We start from the raw sequence: 22,855 nt of genomic DNA, 5'->3' as shown, positions 1-22,855 counted from the left end.
CCCCCCTTCCGGTTTTGATATTGCCATTTTTCTACATAATTTTAATCACCGTTTAATGTCATTCCATTGATATTGCTTACAATCTGAAAACATATCCTCCCTTCTGGTTTTCAGACAAATCGCACCTTGGATGTATTCATGCACTGACCGACAGTGTTCTCCATTTGCAATGCAAGCATTAGCCTGCGCCACTTGGCTCCACTTAGCCCTGAAGATCATGTGTTTGGCTCTAACAGAAAAAGCATCTAGGCGTTCATTACAATAAGGTCCATGATTTTATTTTATTTATTTTTTTAACTTCACGTGGCTCTTTCTGAAAGGACACAGTAAATGAATACGGTGGGAAGAAAGTGAATCTCGCGGCTGATCTATAATATAATATAACCACTGTGATCTCATTCTGCTGACTAACGGCGTTCGACAACACTTCACAGAAATAAAAAAAAAAGAATAAAAGTAGATCATGACTGACTGGCTATGAGTAAGTGAAAAGCCCATTGATTCAACACATCCTGTGGCATCATCTTTTCACGGATACATACTTTTACCCTTTCTTTTCTTTCTTTCTTTTTTCTTTTGGTCAAGGACACTGAGCTCCGGTAACCGAAGTTTGTGTATTTATCGCTGCAGAAATCTAAGCCATAACAGAAGCGAGACGGACAGAGGTATGATGGATCATTCCACTTGAGAGTGAGACGACCTGAACAAAATAAGACATTCTTTTAATGTGTGTGTGCGTGTGTGTGTGTGAGTGTGTGTGTGTGTGTGTGTGTGTGTGTGTGTGTGTGTGTGTGTGTGTGTGTGTGTGTGTGTGTGTGTGTGTGACACAGAGAGAGAGACAGAGAGAGAGAGAGAGAGAGAGAGAGAGAGAGAGAGAGAGAGAGAGAGAGAGAGAGAGAGAGACAGACAGAGAGACAGACAGACAGACAGACAGACAGAAAGTGAACATGAGTGCAAATACTTGCATTGCTTCAGCTGTTTCAGTCCACTCCACATACACTCATCCAGACACCAAATTATGTCACAAGAGTGTCAAAAGTGTCAAAATGTCAAAAGTTTGCACAGGCCAACTATGTGTGTACAAACACCAACAAAGTAGACACACTCAATTATATGATAACTTCTAGGTGCATCAGTCTGAGCGCAAGTTTAACCGTACTTTCTCACACAAGAGACGCTGATAAAATATGATAAAATATGGCTATTGTTTTATTTCAGACTCGACAAAATGTCACAGCTTGCTAGATCCCTGGCCATTTAGCAGGTGACAGGGCTGTTGAACGTAATGCCCGGTTGCTTGTAAATGCTTCTGAAATGTGCAATGGGAAATGTGTGTAATTACAGGCATATTGAGAACATACGCTTCCCTTTGCATCACAAAATAAGTGGAGCAGAATTGTTTCAAGAATGAGTGCAGTCAGACAGCTTTCATCTTTCGAATAGTTTGTGAAAAGAGCTTGTGAAAAGTGAGCGTCTTTTGTTGACACGTTCATGCATGTGCATATCCATACGGCAAGACCACATACATTTTGGACTTAACTTGAGCCAGTGTGTGTGTGTGTGTGTGTGTGTGTGAGAGAGTAAGAGAGAGAGAGAGAGAGAGAGAGAGAGAGAGAGAGAGAGAGAGGAAGAGAGAAAGAGTGTGAGAGAGAAAGAGACAGAGGGAATGATAAGTAAAGAGAAAGACAGATAGAATGAAGAGAGATAAAGGGGTGAAAAGAAAAAAAGAAGTCAGCACAATAAAGAGAAACAAACAACAGGTCATTCACTGAGTCAAGATTCCAACAAAAAAAGACACCTCTGTCCCCTTGTCTCTCTCTCTTTCTCTCTCTCTCTCTCTCCCTCTCTCTCTCTTTCCCTCTCTCTCTCTTTCCCTCTCTCTCTCTCTCTCTCTCTCTCTCTCTCTCTCTCTCTCTCTCTCTCTCTCTCTCTCTCTCTCTCTCTCTCTCTCTCTCTCTCTCTCTCTCTCTCTCTCAAAGTGGGGGTTGGGGTGGACAAAGGGCTTTTCCCTGCGTCCTCATGAAACAGCTCCCCACCTCCTACCTGACCCCTGACCCGGACAGGACTGGGAATGATCTTGATAAGTCTAAAAGGGGGCCACAGTGGAAATACATCTCTGTGTGTGTGTGTGTGTGTGTGTGTGTGTGTGTGTGTGTGTGTGTGTGTGTGTGTGTGTGTGTGTGTCTCAGAGGGCATCTGGGGCCAGTGGTGGGGTGCAGACAACGACTCCAAAGGGCCCGAGAGTTTTGCTTTAAAACCAGGCCGCCAGGTTTCTACAGAGCAGCAAACCCTTCTTCACCTCAAACTTTCCTTTTCAATGTAGCTACAAAGTCATAGGTCCACACACACACACACACACACACACACACACACACACACACACACACACACACACACACACATACACAGAGAAGCAAATTATTTATATGAAACAAGGATGGCTTAAATGTTCATGCTGAAACATGCCTATCACAATATCTTTGTGACGGTAATGTATGGCTCAGCTTACTAAACATACACTTGCTGAGCATGCAACAATTTTAAGTATATAAATTATGCGAGCTGAGTACTATAAAAAAAACCTGATTTTAAAAACAGGTCAAAACCGGAAAATGTGCTAGAAAGAAATTAAATCGACGCAAAGATATCATAATTTAACCAAAAATAGTAACGCAAGTACGATCGGGCCTATAAGCAGACGTCAAAATATGTAGGCCTATTAATATGTTTTAAAGCAGGTGTGCTCTACTTAAGATTCTGGAAACACCATGACTTCACATTTCTGATATGAGATTTGGCCATTTTAAAAAAAATATCTCAGATACATACTATGCATAGAGATCTAGGTTCCGCATTCTTGTTAACCACAAAGTCTTCCGCCATGAGTCTGCGCTTTCGTGAGTGGCTTGTACTTCGGGTGGGGTTGGTGTCGTGGATGATTGTAGTAGGCAATTCAGGGTGAAAACAACAACTCTGGAATTCATTTAGTGGTATATAGAGGGGATGTGTCTTCGGTCTGGGTCAAAGTTCGCGCCTCTCTCAAATATGACCTACACTGCAGCAACGAGAAGATGGAAGCCGAGCGCGCCTCCATTTTGTGTTGGCTGTGTTGCCAGTTTGAGTTGAGCCTGAATCATTGGCTGTTGTAGGCTTCAAATGGTGACTGCATGGCACATTAGAAAGAAGAGAACTAGACTACATGCTCACATTATGATATTAAACAATAGCTTGCAAAAATCAACGTCATTAACAAGTAAAGGTTTACGTGTCTGTTATTTTTCACATTTTGGCGAAACGTGTCGCTCTAAAAGAGGAGTTTTCATATTTCGTGAATTTAATTAGTTTTAGTGGAAGTACATGAGGCACAGGGATGAAAAGTCAGAATGTCTTAGAAGTCACACACATGTGCACACACAAGCGCTCGGGTGCGCGCGCGCGCGCGCGCACACACACACACACACACACACACACTCAAAGCGCACGCCATTTTGTGAAGTGCCAGGCCCTGTAGCCTACAGAGTTGTGCTACTGGAGAGCGCAGAGTCCCTGCCCCATTTTACATAAGAACAGCTTTCTCAGTGGAAGGCCATGCCAGATTTAAATAAAGCTGCTTCCTCAACGTAAAATAGTTGTTCCATCGAGAACATTCCCAGTTGCCGGGTATTCGCCTTATGCGCAAGAGCTGAAACTGGAGAAAGAGGCGAAATGGATGCGGCGCCACGGCTATATTCATTCTAAATAAATGTCCTTACACTTGTTAGAGGCATCTCGGCTGTGAAATATTTACGTCTCTATCAAAATAACTGACAATTAAAGAAAAACAATATTAGGAGAGAATTGGTCCAAAATAACCAAAGTGTCCGTGATTGCTCTCCAATTAGGCTGCCACTTTTTTGTCAGTCAGCGCATTGTTGCGTTGGGGCCACCAGTGTCTGCCCTCGTCTGTGCTTTCACAGTTCAGCATTGACAAGGTGGAGTCAAATTCAGTGACTCGGACCAACTCATAAACAACCTCGTCCAGGTGACACAATCGATGTGTCACTTCGCGGTAGCACGGAATGTGGGCATGTGGCAGGTTTGGCTCGGAACCCGTACGCATTACTTTACATTTCAATTTGGAAACCTACAATACGAATAAATGGGAACATGCATCTATTCACACACCATATGGCGACTAAGGGTAGACCAAGGGACGGCACTGGTCGTGGATTCAGGAGATAAACTACAGTAAGCGGGATCAAGGCGTAGGGTAGCCTACACACGTGTCCATGCCCAACACTTTTCGCCACACACGCTTATTATGAGTGAAACATAGGGTGATATAATCATCACAAGCAAGCAGATAAGTTATATTGACGTCGCAGTTTAAATGTAGTCATATGAAAATGTAGTGTAGTGTAGTCTTCTTCTCCAAGCTATCCGTTTGTAACCTATCTGGCGGATTTTTATGCCGACAACATCAGTGGAGCCTGTGTTAACATTCGACCCCGGCAAAGCCTCAACCCTGTGAGCCAGCGAATAGGCAGCCATCTTCACTGACAACGCCCAATTGCCACTGTGAACAACGGTCAGACCAAACGCGGTAGAATGTACTATTCCTGTGTTAGCCTAGGCATGCAATACTAACAGCAAAGGTGTGTAATTGTTCTGATGCATGGTATAGGCTCACACGCGGTGGCGAGCTACCATGTAAAAAGATGGACAAGAGAGTAGATACTACTGCAAAACCACCATTCACTCTCTAATTTGCTGGCAGACCGACATGTGAGCCAATGCTACAAAGAAATGTGCTTTTATTCATTTGTGAATTAAGTTCAGGTAGCCTATGTGGATCAGTACTCCAAACAGGCTATTTCACATTCGGAATGCCCATCGGCATCGTTATCAAATGGGCAACGAGTGAGAGGAAGGACATCCCTATCCAAGTGGCAAGATGCTATGGTTCTGACAACGGTGCACAACCATTTGTTTCACACAGAGACAGATATGAGAAAAGGGAGCAGTTGGCATGCGAGGAAGAAAATTCATCTTGTGTGCTTCTTGCTACTGCTCCTATGTGGACGGTGCGGTAGCTCAACACACACACACACACACACACACACACACACCTCCCCCACAGCACAAGCAAGCAGCGCTTGTAGGCTCTCGCTGGCGTGGAGGGGAAAGCCTGCCTTCCTTCATTCATAAAGTCAGTAAACTACTCCAGAGTACTACAGCATCGTGAAAGAGGCGGCGCGCAAAGCTGCAGCACCGCCCACCGAGGAGAGACAGAGGGGGTGGACACGGCGAAGAGAGGGATATAAAGGCTCGAATGAAGACGATCGGTAACATCAGGAAAACACATTACCGGGAGAAAAAAAAACATTCGAAATACAAGTTCAACACAGACGCTCGACATGTTGCTGGACTGAAAAATAATGGATAACGAGGAGCAGGAAGATGGGGTTCAAGCTTGCTTCACGCACACTTAGGGATTGATACGCAAGTAATTATGCAGCATGTAACCCTCATGCCGCCTCAAACGTCATACCGTACTTCGTTATCTCCTCATGCGGTATCACCCCTTAAAGCAAACGCATGATTAGATAGCGGTTTTAGGTCTGAGAAGACTGGCTTTAGACATGCATGACCTAATCATAACCAGTAGATCTGTTGGCAGAGTGTCTATGTTTTAACATAAAGTATGACAAACCAATCCTCCCCAAAGCGTCAAATTAATTAAGCCTAATTATTCATCTCATCACTGACAAATTGATCGATCATCGATGCCCACATTGACGCAGCGATAGTTCCCTTTGTCAAACTCGTTTGATACACCGTTACAACTGTGCAACGACAACAATGAAAAGCACCCTGCATGCCAAAAATGCAAACGAACAAAGACAACGCGTAACGTTAAGCACATCGACTGAAACGAACAAACACTTGCAGCCCCGAGTGGAACACACTATGGGGAGACGTCACGACACAACACAAGGTATGGACTACACATCTCCCTGGGGATTCAGAGCGGTATGTGGACAAGAGAAGAATGCAGCAGAATGTATGCAAGGTGGCCACTGCCAGTCACTTGCGTTCCCTGTAATTGTTGACTAGCCTACATCGATCAGAAGGGCGTTATAAAAACTATTCAAAATGTCTCCTTCATCTAAGTTTACAAAAAGCAAGAAATATAATTAAGCAAGAACATTATTTTAAATCAGCCAGTTGCAGATGGAAATTGCTTTCTAGTAATTGTCCATGTGTGTAGCATACATGATGCACTGCATTTACTTGCCAATGCATTGAATGTTCAACATCTACCCTTGAGTAAGCTGTCTAAATGGACAGATGCACATGTTACTATAAAAACACTGAAACATGATTTAACACAACCAGCATTAAACTTATTCATCACTGCACTGCAGGCTGATACCAATGTGTTCACATAAAATATCTTGCAACAAAGGTCATGTTTTATTTGTTCAACTGTTAGTCTGGTTACTATAATCAAAAACAACACAGCAATGTCTTAACAGATTAAAGTAAACTCTGAAATCCTGAGGAATCTTTTTTTTTTCAGTAGACCACCTAACAGGTGAAACATGACATCAAACATCAAAAAGTGATTTCACTGTAAAGTGATAGCTTTACTTTACAACAGTTAAACGTTTTGTTTGAATCGTTCCCAGTTTCAAAATTGGTTATATTACAAAACTTTCTTAAATATTACAACTTCTGCTGAACATCTCCAAACAAGAACTCCCCCCCTCCCCACCCCCCACACTCACTGTCAGGACACCAACCTCTTGAAGCCTGTGCTAGTCACTACCAGACCCCTCTCAAGAGAAAGGAGCTTTGGAAAACCCCTTGAGACATTTCCTCCCTCCCCTGTAGACATCCATGGAGTCAGAAGGGCACACAAGAGAGATACCCCGTAGTCAACAAGACCACCTTACCACTTGAAAAAAATGTCCAGTCTCAAAGGAGGTAACAACAAACATGTTCCAATCCAATTGTTCAGATAAGAAAACAAACTTCCTGAATTTCCTCTGAGAAAAAAGACCTTCATCCCCACTAAACACTAAAAAGAAGGGATGGTGTTTTTTTTCCTTCCTACTACACGAGTGATGTAGTAGGGCAAGCCTCTTAAGAAGCAACCAATCATGACAACCCAAAACACTGTCCCCCAGAAGTGGGCATTTGTGTGCACCAGTGTGAAAGCTGCTCCCTGCAACAGGTCAGCTTCATACGTCTTCTCTTGATGAATTCCAAAAACACGTAATTAATGTAACAGTGCCATGCTTACAACATTAATGGCAGATTCACGCATCAGGACTGTCTTTAGCAAAAAATACCATCAATCCCCAACTCTTTGCCTTCACTCCTTTTTATGCACACAATTTGCTGGTTAATCTGATTTTTTGACTTTCAGTCATCATTTGTACTTAAATGTTATCAAAAAAAAATCCAAAGCATAACAATTTAATTTGCACTATAGATACACACACACACAGAAACCAACACAAAATGTTTGGATCTTAATGACAAAACAAATTAAACCAGGTGAATACAGCTTTTATCTGATTATTTTTTATTCATGTCCGTTTACAATAAATAAGACAACACTTTACACACCACACTGCCGGTATACAGAGATTGCACAACCTTGATAACCTAGATAGCAAGCTAAAATTGGATACAATAAATTACGGGTGTTTGACTAAAATAAATATGTCACCTGTGGCCATGACCAAAGATTTCATCAATCTGTGAATTTCACATAGTTACAATCATGGTAATAAAGAACTTGTAACAATGGCAGTAACAATTTGCTTTAATTGCACGCCTACTCTAGAATGAGCTAGAAATACATGGTTCGTCCCTAAAACGATCCAATGAACTCTGACCCATAGCCAATCAATCCAACTGAGCCATTATGTTCTAGAATGCTGGTTAACATTTAGCTTTTTTTCACTGGGAGACTATCAGACAATTATCCAATTCCATGAATGGCCAGACATTGCATATCTGAGCAGCACATTAGGCATGCACATGCGTTTCTTGGTGATCCTGGCTGCGCCATACTGATACAGTAAGGCCAACTGCTGCTCGGAGAGCTCTTGAACACATATGTACACATTCCGGATTTGGAGGGGAGAGAGAGAGACAGACAGAGAGAGAGAGAGAGAGAGAGAGAGAGAGAGAAAGGGGGAGAATCAGAGAGCGTGTGAATGAGAGCGAGATTCTTTGTGTTTGAGAGAAGTATGGAGAGAGAGAGAGAGAGAGAGAGAGAGAGAGAGAGAGAGAGAGAGAGAAATAGAGGCTGGGTCCCACCGTCTTCCATGTGCTTTGTTTGTGCATACACATATGAGTAGGATGTGTGTGTGTGTGCAGGAGATGTGTGTGCATGCACATGTGTGTGCCTCTGTGTGTGAGTTCGAAAGATAAAGAAAGGGGGCGGAGGGGCAGAGAGAGAGAGAGAGAGCGAGAGAGAAAGAGAGAGAGAGAGGGACAGAGAAAGAGAGAGAGAGAGAGAGGGTGTTCCCATTCCAGCACATGCCTGTTTGGCAAGACATGTGACCTAGAGACTCCATTTTAACTGATTTGGAGAGAGAGAAAAAAGAAAGGGGAGAGAGCATTGCACATACAGAGAGAGAGAGAGAGAGAGAGAGAGAGAGAGAGAGAGAGAGTGTGTGTGTGTGTCTGTGTGTGAGTGTGAGAGAGAGAGAGAGAGAGAGAGAGAGAGAGAGAGAGAGAGAGAGAGAGAGAGAGAGAGAGAGAGTGAACACTGAGCCTGTCGGAGAGGTGATCCGTGCATAGGGATATGGCATAAGCATTATTTTAAAGCAGATAGCGAAAGACAACTGACAAACACCTATAACTGTCTTATCTACCTTTTTATGCCAAAAAAATACCATTTCAATTGATTGTAGACAAGTTTCACCCATGAAAATCCAAATAAAATTGAAAATGGAATGAAGACCAAAAAAACTGTGTGTAAATAGTTGCTTTGTGTATGTTTATCCATTTCATTTTTCATCCTGTATCTACTGTAACAGAGATGAACATAAATTGTTCAAGAGAAACAAGTGTTATTTGGTTCGGAGTGATTAACAGAACTGACAAATGAATTTGAGGACATTATTTGAGTTCTGGCATTAGGCAGATCAGTTAGATCAGTTAGGTTTACACCGGTCGTACTGCAGTATTGATGAAAGCCCCAAGACCTCTCTTCACAGTGTCAGTATGAAGACAGCAACAACACAACTTCTTGTGGCCTCTTGAGAAGACTGAGAACATTTAATTAATACCAATGAGAAAATACAGTACAGCTTCACAGCACAAAGTCTGAACCATACAGACAAATATTTGTTTCTCCATTGAATACCATCCTGACACAACCTGCTCACGACATCTACCACTTTCTAAACCAAAATGGGTAGTAGATATAAAAAGAAAGTCTTTGGAAATGTATTGACCACTGGTTTGATTGCTATAGGTGTTCTGCACTGTATTTTAATATGTCTGGGTGTTCTGTTATTCATGGCTATGAATGTTTTGAATATAAACAACTTTCCATATCATTTGTTGTTTACCATTCGACTTTTGTGCAGCTAAAAGTTTAATACTTGAACTCAGAAGTGAGAATCTCTTATCTTTTTCTCTCTCGATAAATGATGGCATAATCAGACTTCATATACCAGAGAGAGAGAGAGAGAGAGAGGTGAGGAGAGTTGATGGTTTCTTTGCCGTGCGTGAAACATCCAATCTTCTGTTTGTCTTCTGACTTTCTGTACAAGTTCATCTTGAACTGTAACAATTACTCTAACTGCCAAAATGCCTCGTTTCAAACTTTAAGGTAGGCTTGAAAATCAGTTTAAGGGGGGTAAAAAACAAACATTTTGGTCCTAGTTTTTAAGCCATTCTGCAAAAAGGCTAGCAGGATAAACGGCCACGAGAAGCATCTCCACACTACGAGTAGAGGAGCAAGAAGCAGGTTGTGAACATCAACAGGATAAAATATTCTTGTGTCCACAATCAAGAAACAACGTACATTTTAGCCGTGGCCCTCACGTGCTTGGACACACAAATAAGGAAGTGAAGGTTTATGCCTACTCAGACACCAGATTTAGCACTAGCAGACCACCAAAAAGGCAATCCCACACATTTTTGATGCACTTAAAATTGAACAAATAGTGTTTAAGATCATGCAGATTTTGTGTCCAGAAGTATTCATTTGGGTTTCAAAAGTGCAGCGCTGAAGCTATTCTGCATTCCACCACACGAACAAATGAAGAGCGAGCGTACACACACACACACACACACACACACACACACACACACACACACACACACACACACACACACACACACACACACACACACCCTTTTCAGAAACATATGATGTTTTTGCTTGCTGCACTTTCAGTCCTGTGTAATGCTGTGCATCAACGACTGCTGAGCAATACATACCCACTGACTTCTTCCTGTCCATGTGAAAGTGTGCTATAGGTCAACATTTTTTTCAGCCAGGTTTTCTATAGGTCAACATTTCAGGCACTATAGAGTAGTGTTTTATTTGTATTATTTGTTTTTGTTTTGTTTATTTGTTTATTTATTTAGCAAAGCATACACTGTAGGTCACGTTCAGTCAAAATAAAACAAAATGACCACGTCACATGAGCATAAGGTTACATTTTCTCTGGAGTTTGGTCAGTGTTGGTCAGTATTGTTTTTCACCAACAGCTGCTGTAAAACACGCCCTTGCTGCCACCTGTGTGCTTCTGCTTAACCCTCCTCAAGGCTGTGATTGGTCAAGGCTGTAAGACAAAGCATTTCATATGGTGGAAATGATTTTATACATGCATTTTAGGGTTGGAAAATCTGGCAAAATAACAACATGGGGCTCCGGTCCCTTCCCCTAATCATCTTTACTACTCAGCCCAGCTCCACAGTCACAGTGCAGCAGGCCATGCAGGGAGCCTTGCAGCCCAGCCGTACCCCCATTGCTGATACCATACAAGAATGTAAAGAATTTAGGTTTAAGAGGCACCACCCCTAAAGGTTTTCTCAAACCCCCAGACCCCCGCCCCCCTTCTTTTTTCTCCTCTTCTATTCCCCCTTCATCCATGTCCCCACAGCCCCCCCCCCTCCTTTTTACTTTCCCTCTCTCCATCTACCTCTCCCTCTCCTCTTGTTCCTATGCTGGTGTTCACTGTGGCCCTTGGCAGGGGCCCCCGTGCTGCATTTTGGGGGCCAGTGGAGAAGACGGAGAATAAAGGGGTGAGAGGGGCCACACTCCATCACAAATGAACAAAAAAACAACAGCTGGGTGGCTGTGGACCACACCAGGGAAACACTACAGAGTACTTGTTTATACTATGAACATTGACCAAGAGGGCCGTTTTAATGGTGTACTGTATATAACATAATATGCATATTAGAAATGCAATAGGATTTCGCCAAACGCAAACATGTGTCAAGACTAAATACTTTGCAGGACATTAATAAATAAATAAATAAATAAATAAAAGTTTGAAAGTACCACAAAATATACAAAATAGCAATGCATCTGCATTTAACACAGACAATTATCAAACTTTGCTTTTCTGTAATAACATTCACCCAGAACTGGATTTTGTAAATGATGCACTCCTCAACTGAATGACGTGAAAACGTGAGCTCCAAAGCCTGGTCAGTCACTACAAGAGACAGCGAAAACCTGAAGAGACACGGTCATCATCCTCTCTGACCGCCTTAACCCTTTGAGGAGTAAGGACTTTTACCCAGTTCTAGAATTTTACCAGAGCAGTCTATAGCTCCCATGGAACTTTGTGTAAAAAATCTGGCAGAGGGTTTGTGACATCATAGTGACAACTGAAAATTCTTAACACACGTGATGATACTCCTCAATGGGTTAATCAAAATAGAGGGTTGGTGCTTCTAGACCCATCTTGGTTCAAGTCGCTCTTCTGCAATGCCACCACCTATGTGCCGTGGAGATACTTGCAAACTCGCCGGCCAACCTTTGACCCTGAAACACAATAACCACTACAACCACAAACCGATCACTCACACACACACACACACACACACACACACACACACACACACACACACACACACACACACACACACACACACACACACACACACACACACACACACACACTGAAGACATCAATCGCACCGCTTTCATCCTCAACAGCTCCATGCCTGCTATCAGTCCTTGCACACATTCCACAAGCACAGCCTTGTCCGTACGTACGCTACAATGGTGGAGGCACTCTAGCCAGAGTTGGTGTATGTGTGTGTGCATATTCACATGAGTGAGTGGGGGATGGGAGAAGGCATGCTAAAGGTGCATGTGTGTCAGAGGCGGTGTGTGTGTGTGTGTGTCAGAGGCGGTGTGTGTGTGTGTGTGTGTATGTGTGTGTCAGAGGCGGTGTGTGTGTGTCAGAGGCGGTGTGTGTGTGTGTGTCTGAGTATGACCTTTCCTCGTAGCAGTAGTTACTCGACCCCAGCAAGGCCCAAACACAACACAAACTCGTCAACTAGCGAGAGCATCCATTCAAGACCTAATGCGCGGGCACACACACACACACACACACACACACACACACACACACACACACACACACCTTCCACCGTGTACATTTTCCCCTTTCCTCTCCTCTCCCCGTCCCATCATATGGCTGCCTTTCCTGGAGGCCAGTGCCTTCCCATTTTACCCAGAGCTCGCCAAGTGCTGTACGCCACGACACGACACGCCACACTAGCCTGGCCCAGCCCCTCACTACGAGCATGGCGGAGAGGCAGCCTAGCCTAGTTAGCCTAGCCTGCCCTGTGCAACCTTAACCATGCAAGAGAGAGCGACGGAGGAAGAGAGGGAGGCGAGAGAGAGAGGGAGAGGTGTGTGGGTGGCGGGGGGGTTGGTGTTGGGGGGGGGGTAGAGAGAGCGTGAGTGTGCAAAGTGTGTTGACTCGGACTGGGGTGGGGGGTTGGGTTGGGGAAATGGTGACGGGGGCTAGTCAAAGGCCTCTCGCCAACAAGCAGAGAGAGGGGGAAGAGAGAGAGAGAGAGAGAGAGAGAGAGAGAGAGCGAAGAAGAGGTGGTGAGGGTTTAACAGGTAAATAAAGAAAGAGGTAGAAAGACAGAGGTGTAGAGAGGGAGAGAGAGAGAGGGAGAGAGAGACTCAGCCCCTTTAAAACAGGACAGATGGTTCTAAATGGGGGAGGGGTACACGTTGGTGTAGCACTAGTGTATAGAAGGGGGAGTGGTCTTGAAAGGAAGGCATACATTCAACCCCCCCCCCCCCCCCCCACCACTCTACAGATCCGGCCAAACATGCAGATCCACCAACCCCCCCCCCCCCCCCCCCCCACCCCCCCACACACACACACACACACACACACCCACACACACACCACCACCACCACCACCGCACACACACACACACTAAAAAGCCCTTGCCTTTTCTCTGGCTTCCAAGCGCTCTTTCAGGCAAGGCAAGGACTCTGATCTGGTGAGAGTGCCATGATGGCGGATGGAGACTCAGGCAAGTCCACAAGGAAGTGGAAGACATGCAACACACACACACACACACACACACACACACACACACACATACACACACACACACACACACACACACACACACACACACACACACACACACGTCTTCACCCCCCCCACCCCACCCCACTTTCACACATTCTCTACCCCCGCTCCTCTCTCTCTCTCTCACACACACACACACACACTCTCACACAAGCCCTATGCCGAGAAGTCAAGCTAGCCCCAAAGAGAGCAAAGCTGATCATATGACTACAGCCGGGAGAAGAGAAAAAGAGAATGACTACAGCGAGACAAAAACGAGGCGAGAAGAAGCGCACAGAATGAAAACGGAGGGGGGAAAAAAAAGAAAAGAGGAAAAAATGAAACAAGCAGAAGCATGCTTACGTACAGCCATTTCTTTCTCTTTTTTTCTCTCTCTCCCTCTCGCTCTCTCTCTCTCTCTCAGCGGAGAGGCAGAGTCGCATGTGCATGTGTGCTGTAATCACGAGAAGGACGAGCCTCCCTCCCTACGCCTTTCCTGCTCTCACTCACTCACTCGCTCGCTCACACTTCTTCCATCTCTCTCTGTCTTGATATTTCTCTCTCCCTCTCTCTCTCACACACACACACACTTATTTTCTCTTCATCTCTCTTTCCCTCTGCACTCTCACTCACTCTCTATCCCTCTCTATCGCACCATACATCCTTCCCTCTCTCTCTCCTCTCCCCGCTCTCTCTCTCCCTCTGTCCCTCTCCTTCTCTCACGCAATTTCTCTCTCCCTCTCTCCCACATTGTATTTGCGAGCGCGTGCGACCGCCTCTCGCCATGTCGTCAACGGCTTCTTGCCGACCGACTCACAGGTGCTCCTGCGCTGTGATTGGTCGCACCCCCTTGTGCTCGCCGGCCCTTCCCCTCCCCTTCCCTCCCTTCCCCTGCCCAGCCCAGCCCGGCCCCCGCCTTCCATAGTACTACAGCGAAGAGCAAAGGCTTCAGAGAGGGAGAGAGAGAGAGAGAGAGAAGGAAAAGGAGTGAGAGGGAGAGAGAGAGAGAGAGAGTGTGTGTGAGTTGCAGGAATAGGGAGGAGGGAGAATAAGAGGAAAGAGTAGCGAGAGGAGAGGAGAGGAGAGGAGAGGAGAGGAGAGGAGGAGGAGGGGACGGGAGGGGAGAGGAGAGGAGAGGAGCAGGGAAAAGGTGCCTGTGGAGCTGAACAGAGCAGAGCTGGAAATGCTCGCCACCACTGCATGCTTCTCTTCTCTTCTCTTCTCATCCCCTCTCCTCTCCTCTCCCACAACCAAAATCCACCATCCCTGTCTGCAGCAGCGGAAGGCACCCCTCCTACACACACACACACACACACACACACACACACACACACACACACACACACACACACACACACACACACACACACACACACACACACACACACACACACACACACTTCTCCCACCAAAATTCACCAATCTCTGTAGGGAAATGGAGCACCAACCCTACACACGCACACACACACACACACCTCCCACCAAAATCCACCATTTTTGCTCCGGCATGAAGCACCAATCCTACACATACACATACATGCACACATGCCTCTATCACCAAAGATCCCCCTCAATCTCTGTAGTGGCATGGAGCACCGATCACACACACACACACACACACACACACACACACACACACGCACGCACACACGCACGCACGCACGCACACACACACACACCTAATATCCTCCATCCCTCCACTTGTTTGCAATCCACAAACTAAGCTAAATAACAATAACATGCTCACATACACAGAATGATCAAGCAGAGGGGTTGTGCTTTCAATACCTATGAAAGCTAGAGGGGTATGACAGTAACAGTACAGTTGCGATAAATAATGACGATCTAACCTTCTCCGATATTCCCCAATCCACTCCACAAACAAAAGGCTACTGCCCCCACCCCCCACCCCCTTCCAATTGTCTGATTTATCTCTGATTACATTAGTCCCACATCAAAGTTCACCTCGTAAGCGCTGCCAGTTTAAAATTAAATACCCCTGCCCGCACTGCCCGCACGCAGTGCCTGTGTATCTGCATCTTAAAAGTAGAGGAACGTCATAATGGCTGACTGGAGAGGAGGGGGTAAATGCTCGCAATTACAGAAGGGGGCTTTTACAAAACAAACAATTACAGTAATGAATGTAATCAGGTTTTTTTCTCTTTTTTGGGAGGGGCGGGGGTGTTGAATCCTCCCTCCCCCGGCAAAAAAATCCCTCCTCCTGAGTAGCCGGTTACTTGCAACCATTTGTGTCCACAGCACCCAGCATGGCGAGAGAGAGAGAGATCGAGAGAGAGAGAGAGAGAGAGAGAGAGAGAGAGAGAGAGAGAAAAACTCCATCTTGCAGCCTGACATGTTGGAAGTTGGTAGGAAGTAGCAGTGGCGGTGGTAGTAGGTGGGTGATAGGCAACAGGGAGCCTATTGTTCCAAACTATCTGCTCTGCTGTGTGTGTGTGTGTGTGTGTGTGTGTGTGTGTGTGTGTGTGTGTGTGTGTGTGTGTGTGTGTGTGTGTGTGTGTGTGTGTGTGTGTGTGTGTGTGCACAAAAATAATGTGAAAACCATTCCATTGTTAGCAGATCTGTTTCCACCACATGAAAGACAAAAGGGGAAAGCAGACGAGTAAGTGAAGGTCTTGAATGCAACATGCAAACGGTCAGCAAATGCAAATGTTCACATTCCTTGACAGTCCTATGCAGCTCACAGGGAAGAGGAGGTAGCAGCGCCAACACACACACACACACACACACACACACACACACACACACACACACACACACACACACACACACACACACACACACACACACACACAGGTGAGGAATTTATGAACAATGCTTGACTTCTACTGAAATAAAGGGATTCGCCGGTAATTAGAAACATACTACTGGGGCTATGTCATGCATATATGCCGATGCCGATGCCGACTGCTAATTCTGCTTTGAAACACAGCTCACATTCCAATCATGAAGGGTCGGGTGGTGGGTGCAGCCATTTAGAGAAATAAGTCATGTACAAAAAAAAAAATCAACTGTTGCAGTGGCGAGAAGCAGCTCCTAGCCTACACCTTTTTGGTGCTTCCCTATAGCCTACCACACGCTGGTGTTCCTCTGACTGTGCACAGACATGGTTATGTAAGACAGAGCAGGCGAGTGGGGCGTGCACAATAGGGAAAGACTTTGTTACTTAAGACCACTGGTGGCCTGCTGGATATGTTGAATAGTGGGGGTTGGTTCTTGCCAAGATATTAAATGCTAAGAACTTTTTTTCCCTCAATTTCCATAAAATATTTTGTTTGCCCCAATTCAGAATGCTGCTCTGCAACCATTGAGAAGCAATAGTAGTCTACAGCCTGGAGACCAGTTTGAAATGCATCCCATATTAAAAATGTATTTAGCCTTTTTAAGTTTTGCTGCCAACAACTTTTGTGCTATACTGATCATTTTGCACTCCCATAGCTGGGAGCTTTGTTTTGTTACTGTGAGGTCATCAACTCCATCTGCTTTGCTACAGCTTGTGTCTAAACGTGGTCACAAATGAGGTAAATTCACTCCAACTGCACTTCACTCATTAACGGTAATTTCGTATTTTTGAAACTATTCCGCCAATCAACCACTTATTTTAGAAGTAAAAAAAAACAAATTTCCAACATGTGTGTGTGTGTGTGTGTTGTGTGTGTGTGTGTTGTTCAAGTGATGTGTGCGAAGTGCAGTTATTATAGCCGCTGTCTCAAACAAAATCTACAACTATTTTTAAAAAGTTACACAAACTCAAAACTACATGCACCACCCAAAAAAAAAAACTTGTCAAGCACACAGGTACAAAAGCACAGCATCACAAGGCCGCTTGTATAATACACCTGTCAACATTAATCAGTTGTGATCCAAAAAAAAAGGGAGGGGGTGGGGTCCCTTTAACTTGTGATGTAGCCTATGTATACAAAATGCTTTCATAGAAAAATAGTATTATTGTCTTACACTTATATGGTCTTCCACATTTTATTCCACCGGTTCCCATTTACTCTTAATTAGGATTATGTCTGCAACGATAATTAACCATTTCCATCCTGGTATCGTCTCATGCTAATGGCTACAGGATAGCAGCTATGCAGGGTGTGCTCCACCTGGACTGTGCAGAAAGCTTAAGTTACCAACTTGCCAGTTGCTAGCATGCTCTTTAGCCATACCTGCATGTCATGTTAGCTGTGTGTTGCATGTCTGATATGTTTCCATAGTTTTCATCTAGAGCCCGAGAAGACTTTCGATGCCCACTGCAATGTGGGTTTATAGTAAACAAATACAAAGATGGACAACGTTCGCTTCCAGACATGAGGTTGACATGTAATTCTGGAACATGGAACTTTCTCATTCATTCTTGTTCTGGCAAGAGGGGGAGGGGTGAAAGACCATTTTCAACTGCATACCATCAAACTACCAGAAACAGGGCTCACTCTGCCCCCTACACACACACACACACACACACACACACACACACACACACACACACACACACACACACACACACCTTGCCCCTAAAACCCAAGAATGACAAGAAAGTCAGCCACATCGATACCTGCCAGTGCTAGCTGCCGACCTCTCCGTCCCCTCCCCCTCCCCCGTGTTTCTCATTCATCTAAAGGCAGAGGCTACAGGCCACCCAGGCCTCATTAGGGCCTCTGTAAGCAACATGACCATTCAACACAAGTTTCAGGACTTGCAACTAGTCATGGTCGACTCATCTCAAAGTACATTACAACGGGGGGAGAAGGCACATACTTAAGCCAAGTACGTGTACATACAGGCCTTAAAAAATAACTGCGCACCAAGCCCTGTAAGTATAAGACACTCGGTACCAAAGCACAGAAAGTAAGCCCATGAAGTCAGTTATTGTAGGCGAAACTAAACAGCATAGAAAATGCGCCCACAAAATCACTACGATCCTTGCAGAAAAAAAGAAGAAGAAGAAAGAAACTTTACGCACGTGTTTATATTTAGAAATAAATAATTATATAATTATCCTTTCGCCAATGTAGGCCTACTTCATAAAATACATGGCGCACAGAACACATGTCTATCACAGGGACCCAGGAACCTAATCAAAATACAAAATGTATACTACGATACTTAATATTTACTGTTGTGGTTATATAAGACGAAGCGGGCGACGATGAACTCAATCAGATGCCTATTTAAAAAAAAAATAGGTGTGCGACCTACGCTTTACATAAACATTATTGTCCTTTTATGCGTATTAATCACGTCTTTATTTTTTTTTCATTTTTTTATGAATTAAAAAAAACTATAGTCAACGGGTACCCCTTGTGTCCCCCATGCGCATAGGTTACATTGTGGGCCTACGCCATTTTCCAAATCAGTGACGTTGGTCGAGTACTCGCAATGAGAGCAACCACGTGTCTAACACACACCTAAAACCACTCTGCCTGCCATGCACAAAGGTGACATGTTATGCTGGACAACGTTTGGATGTGGTTTATCATTTTGTCGTGCCATTATAAACACCAATCCGCCTTTGAATGCGGGCATTTTATATTTCAAAATATATTCAATGACGCATAGCTGTTGTGACATGCATTAATGGTGTCATCATAAAAATAATAGTTTATTTGCCTCATCGCGTGCCAAATCAGAAGTTGACCAATTTGAAATGATGTCGCCATTTTTTGTGCGCCAACACACCTAAACGAGCATTAGACTACGCCCTGACTGCGACCATTACCATTCACCTACACAAACCCATGAGAAAATTATACATGACGACGTGATTTTTTTTGTGCCAGCATATAACATACAGCAGTACTATTGATTTAATAAAATAACTCTTCAAAGCACTGGCGAATATTTACACTCGAGGCACCTAGATTTCCACATTACGCCACACTCCAATGAATAGACTACCCAATTCTTTAAAATACAGACTGTACGTTAATGTACGTTTCATGACTAATATATGGTGCTAAAATATATATTTACAGATTTTTTTTCAAAAGTATAGCCTCACCGATTTACATTAGGTTGAGGGGAGAGCGGGGCGCCACCAATTTTACTTCTGATAATTTGACTATTCGCAACGAAGCGGAACACTTCATTCTGTGACTTTGGAAAGATGCACTTTTAAAATTGCCTCTTTTTTTTTTTTTTTAAAGACAAGGCTGCATGCTGTACGCGAAATTTACAAATGAATGCAATTATTCCAGAAAATATTAGTCCGCGCTCAAAAAAAAAAAACTTAAGTAGGCCTTCGTAGGTTTAGCCATTGTATCACTCAAAATATCGTAACCATCACCTCACCACGCCGTAATTAACTGCTGTGACCCTTGAAATTAATCAAGACAAATGTTAACACATATGGCACACTGTAATGTAGGAATATAGCCCATATACGAACAAAGGGCCTAGAAAGGCCTGGGAAAGGGGAAAAAACGCGTAAGAGCATAAGAGCATAAGAATCACAAGTATTTTCGTAATGAAATGGCATGACTTCAAAACAACTTGGATCATCAAAATGTTTCCATCAGAAAGTAATGGAAATAGCAGTAATGATAAAAGTTATGTTGGAATAGGTTTCCAAAGTTACACATTAACCCACACCCAGGCTTCCATAGTTGCGAGGCCTGACTTGGAGTGAGCATGTGCAAATGGAATGATGACGTTGCAACCAATATTCTGAAAACTGTGTCACATCAGCCTCCACTGCCTCAAGAAGACAGACAAATGGGCCTACACCCCACTTCAAAACACAATTTATACCTCTACAACCATTTAGAGATATATGACCAACATAGTGCTTGTATACTATATGGACACACCATGTACTTTGATTAATAACCAAAACACGTCATTGTTCAAAATACAGAACGAAGCATGTCCTTTTACGCCTGGCTATGGGCTATGTTGCGAGAGGGGGTTCGAATTGTGCACAGCACACTTGGGCTGCTAACTCAACTATCAGCATCAGTTCAATAAACCACCAGCTTTCCTTCAAAACACCTCTCCCACCAAACAACCAAGCTGTTCAACATGCACAAAGCCATGCAGCAATCCATAGGCTTTATTCAGAATAAAGGGCTGATTACCTTTGCTTCTTGGGGACAGAGTGCTCGACCTCAATGCGTTTGCCATGGAGTTCCACTTTACCTGAAGGGAAATATGTTTTAACAAAATTAGACTGCTAACGCCATTAATTCGACGCCTCATCGCCCAAAACCAAATACACTACTTTGTAGCGAAAATCACCCACAGCACCCAAAACGACTTGAGCTGGGTGAGGGCAAACATTGTGTCAAATTGTATCGTATTGGTCTAGACTGTGTTGGCTACTTGGAGGCTAGCAGGGCGCAAAATGGGTGAAAAGTTACTCACTTTAGGCCTACAGAAGTAGCAGTCATAGAAGTTATTCAACAATTGCCATTTATTTACTCTGTGAACTTTCAGATACATGTAAATGGCTCATCTTAGCAATAGATTTGCTTAACTCGCCGTCTTAGCACTGTGGCACCGTGGCCCTTATTTTCAAAAATAGATTATTTCCATTTACAGTTGCATGGATGTACGCTGCCATTTTTGAGCCATGATTGAATATTTACAACAGAACAGAGGATACAGCATGTATGAGGTTGGAACTTCTTGTAATGAAGTAACATACGAAAGCATGGCGACCTTCGCGCTATAGTGCACATCACATGTTACATACATTGGAAATCACCAAGATACATTTTAGCCAAGAGGGCCTAAATGTGACCCGAGTACGAGAAATGCATTATCCCATCACACAAACGACGTGTGGTCACCTTATCGCACAGGGTGAATATTGTTTGTGATGTATGTTCGTTAAATAGCCTACATTAAAAGCGTTAGGATTTTATCTTGGCCATACTGTCCTATTAGTCAAAAGGGGGAGGGGTAGGATGTGAATCTATAGCTGAAGCGAGCATACAGAATGTTGAACCACGCAAGGCTTGAGTGGCTTCAGCGGTGTAACTACAATGACACCGTGTTTACAAGAAGCCAAAAAATGAGCTCTATGCAATTGATGTATAATACCACTCTCGTCTGGTGAGCTCCGGTTAATACCGCTTTGCTGAAAATGTATTTTAAAACTGATTATGCTATAGAAAGTCGTTGCTACACATTGGGTGTTCAGTCGAGTTCCCTCTCGTTCAAAAGTTGGATCTCGTGGAAGTACATTAGACAACCTCCGTCATTTCGTTACAGTTAATTACAATTATCGAGGTGGGTTATATGTTTATATGTCCCTTAAACACTTAACATGTGCATGTTTTATTCGGGCATTAGACATGAGGGCAATGCGAACTGACAGCCCACTGTATAATTTACGCAGTGGAGAATCTAAAGTTAATAATTCCATGAAACGCAAAGGCTGGCAAGAGATTTCACTGTTCCAATTAACTTACCAGAAAATGTTTCAATGGCTTTCATAGCCCATTGATCGTCCGGACAATCAACAAACGCGTAGCCAGTTTTCATAAGAAACTGTCCGGAGTATGGGATCTTGTAGTCATCAAAGGTTTTGACCAAATCCTCTGCAGTCACGTTTTCATTCAGATTTCCAATATAAAGCTTGTTCATGTTGACAGTATGAGGCTCTCCAGTGAAAATAAGAAATCAAAACAAACAAACAAAAAAACTTCTGCGAAACGGTGATATTACTACAAATGATAGGCTGCAAAGGAGGCTGCGCTACAGAATCACTTGTAGACGTTAACGAGCTGTAAGTAAAAAAGCAATTTTAGAATTCAAAACAATATCCAAAAAAACAAAAAGGCGCAAAGTTCAGGTAATGGTGTACTAATGCTGTAGTCAGATAAAGTCCGGTAGAGAAGTGGAAACCTTGACTGCGTCCAACCCCGGCGATTTTCGCGCACTGTAGAAATGGTATCAATTTGAATGAATTTGGTGGTGGTTATGGTGGAATAGTGGTAGAAGTATGGCGGGATCGGGAGAAATTCTTTCCTCTCTCTGCCCCTCAACCTCGAGCTGTACCCTGCACTGTCACAGATCCTTCTGACTAGGAATGGCACCGCCTCTAAACCGACCAGAATTTACTAATTTTTTGTTTGCAAAGAGGAAACCACGTGGTCTGGAGTAGCTCGAAAGGGCCGTCCCTCCTCTCTCTAAGCAGCCCAGCGGATGGGTGTGCTGGAGAAATGAGACTTGCTATGTGCAATGCGTTTTCCCGTTCCGTGTGTAGATGAGCCATGAGCACACGTAGTGCAGAGTTGACCGAAGCTATGGCAGC

The 22,855-nt window shown here is 44.0% G+C and overlaps 1 protein-coding gene across 1 annotated transcript in view; it reads right to left on the bottom strand.

The window, feature by feature from the left end:
• Positions 1 to 22,606, bottom strand: part of igf2bp1 (insulin-like growth factor 2 mRNA binding protein 1) — a 71,174-nt gene extending 48,568 nt beyond the window's left edge. The window contains exons 1-2 of the mRNA XM_063187877.1: positions 22,011 to 22,606; positions 20,673 to 20,733 (exon numbers count right to left, since the gene is read on the bottom strand). Of these exons, the coding sequence (XP_063043947.1) occupies positions 20,673 to 20,733; positions 22,011 to 22,185 (236 nt within the window). The 5' untranslated portion in view covers positions 22,186 to 22,606. The remainder of the gene's footprint in view (positions 1 to 20,672; positions 20,734 to 22,010) is intronic.
• Between the last annotated feature and the right edge of the window lie 249 nt (positions 22,607 to 22,855).

Source organism: Engraulis encrasicolus, chromosome 2 (assembly GCF_034702125.1).
Source record: "Engraulis encrasicolus isolate BLACKSEA-1 chromosome 2, IST_EnEncr_1.0, whole genome shotgun sequence".
NCBI classification, from domain to species: domain Eukaryota; kingdom Metazoa; phylum Chordata; class Actinopteri; order Clupeiformes; family Engraulidae; genus Engraulis; species Engraulis encrasicolus.
The sequence above is the reverse complement of the archived record's forward strand: the minus strand, read 5'-3'. Positions and strand labels throughout refer to the sequence as shown.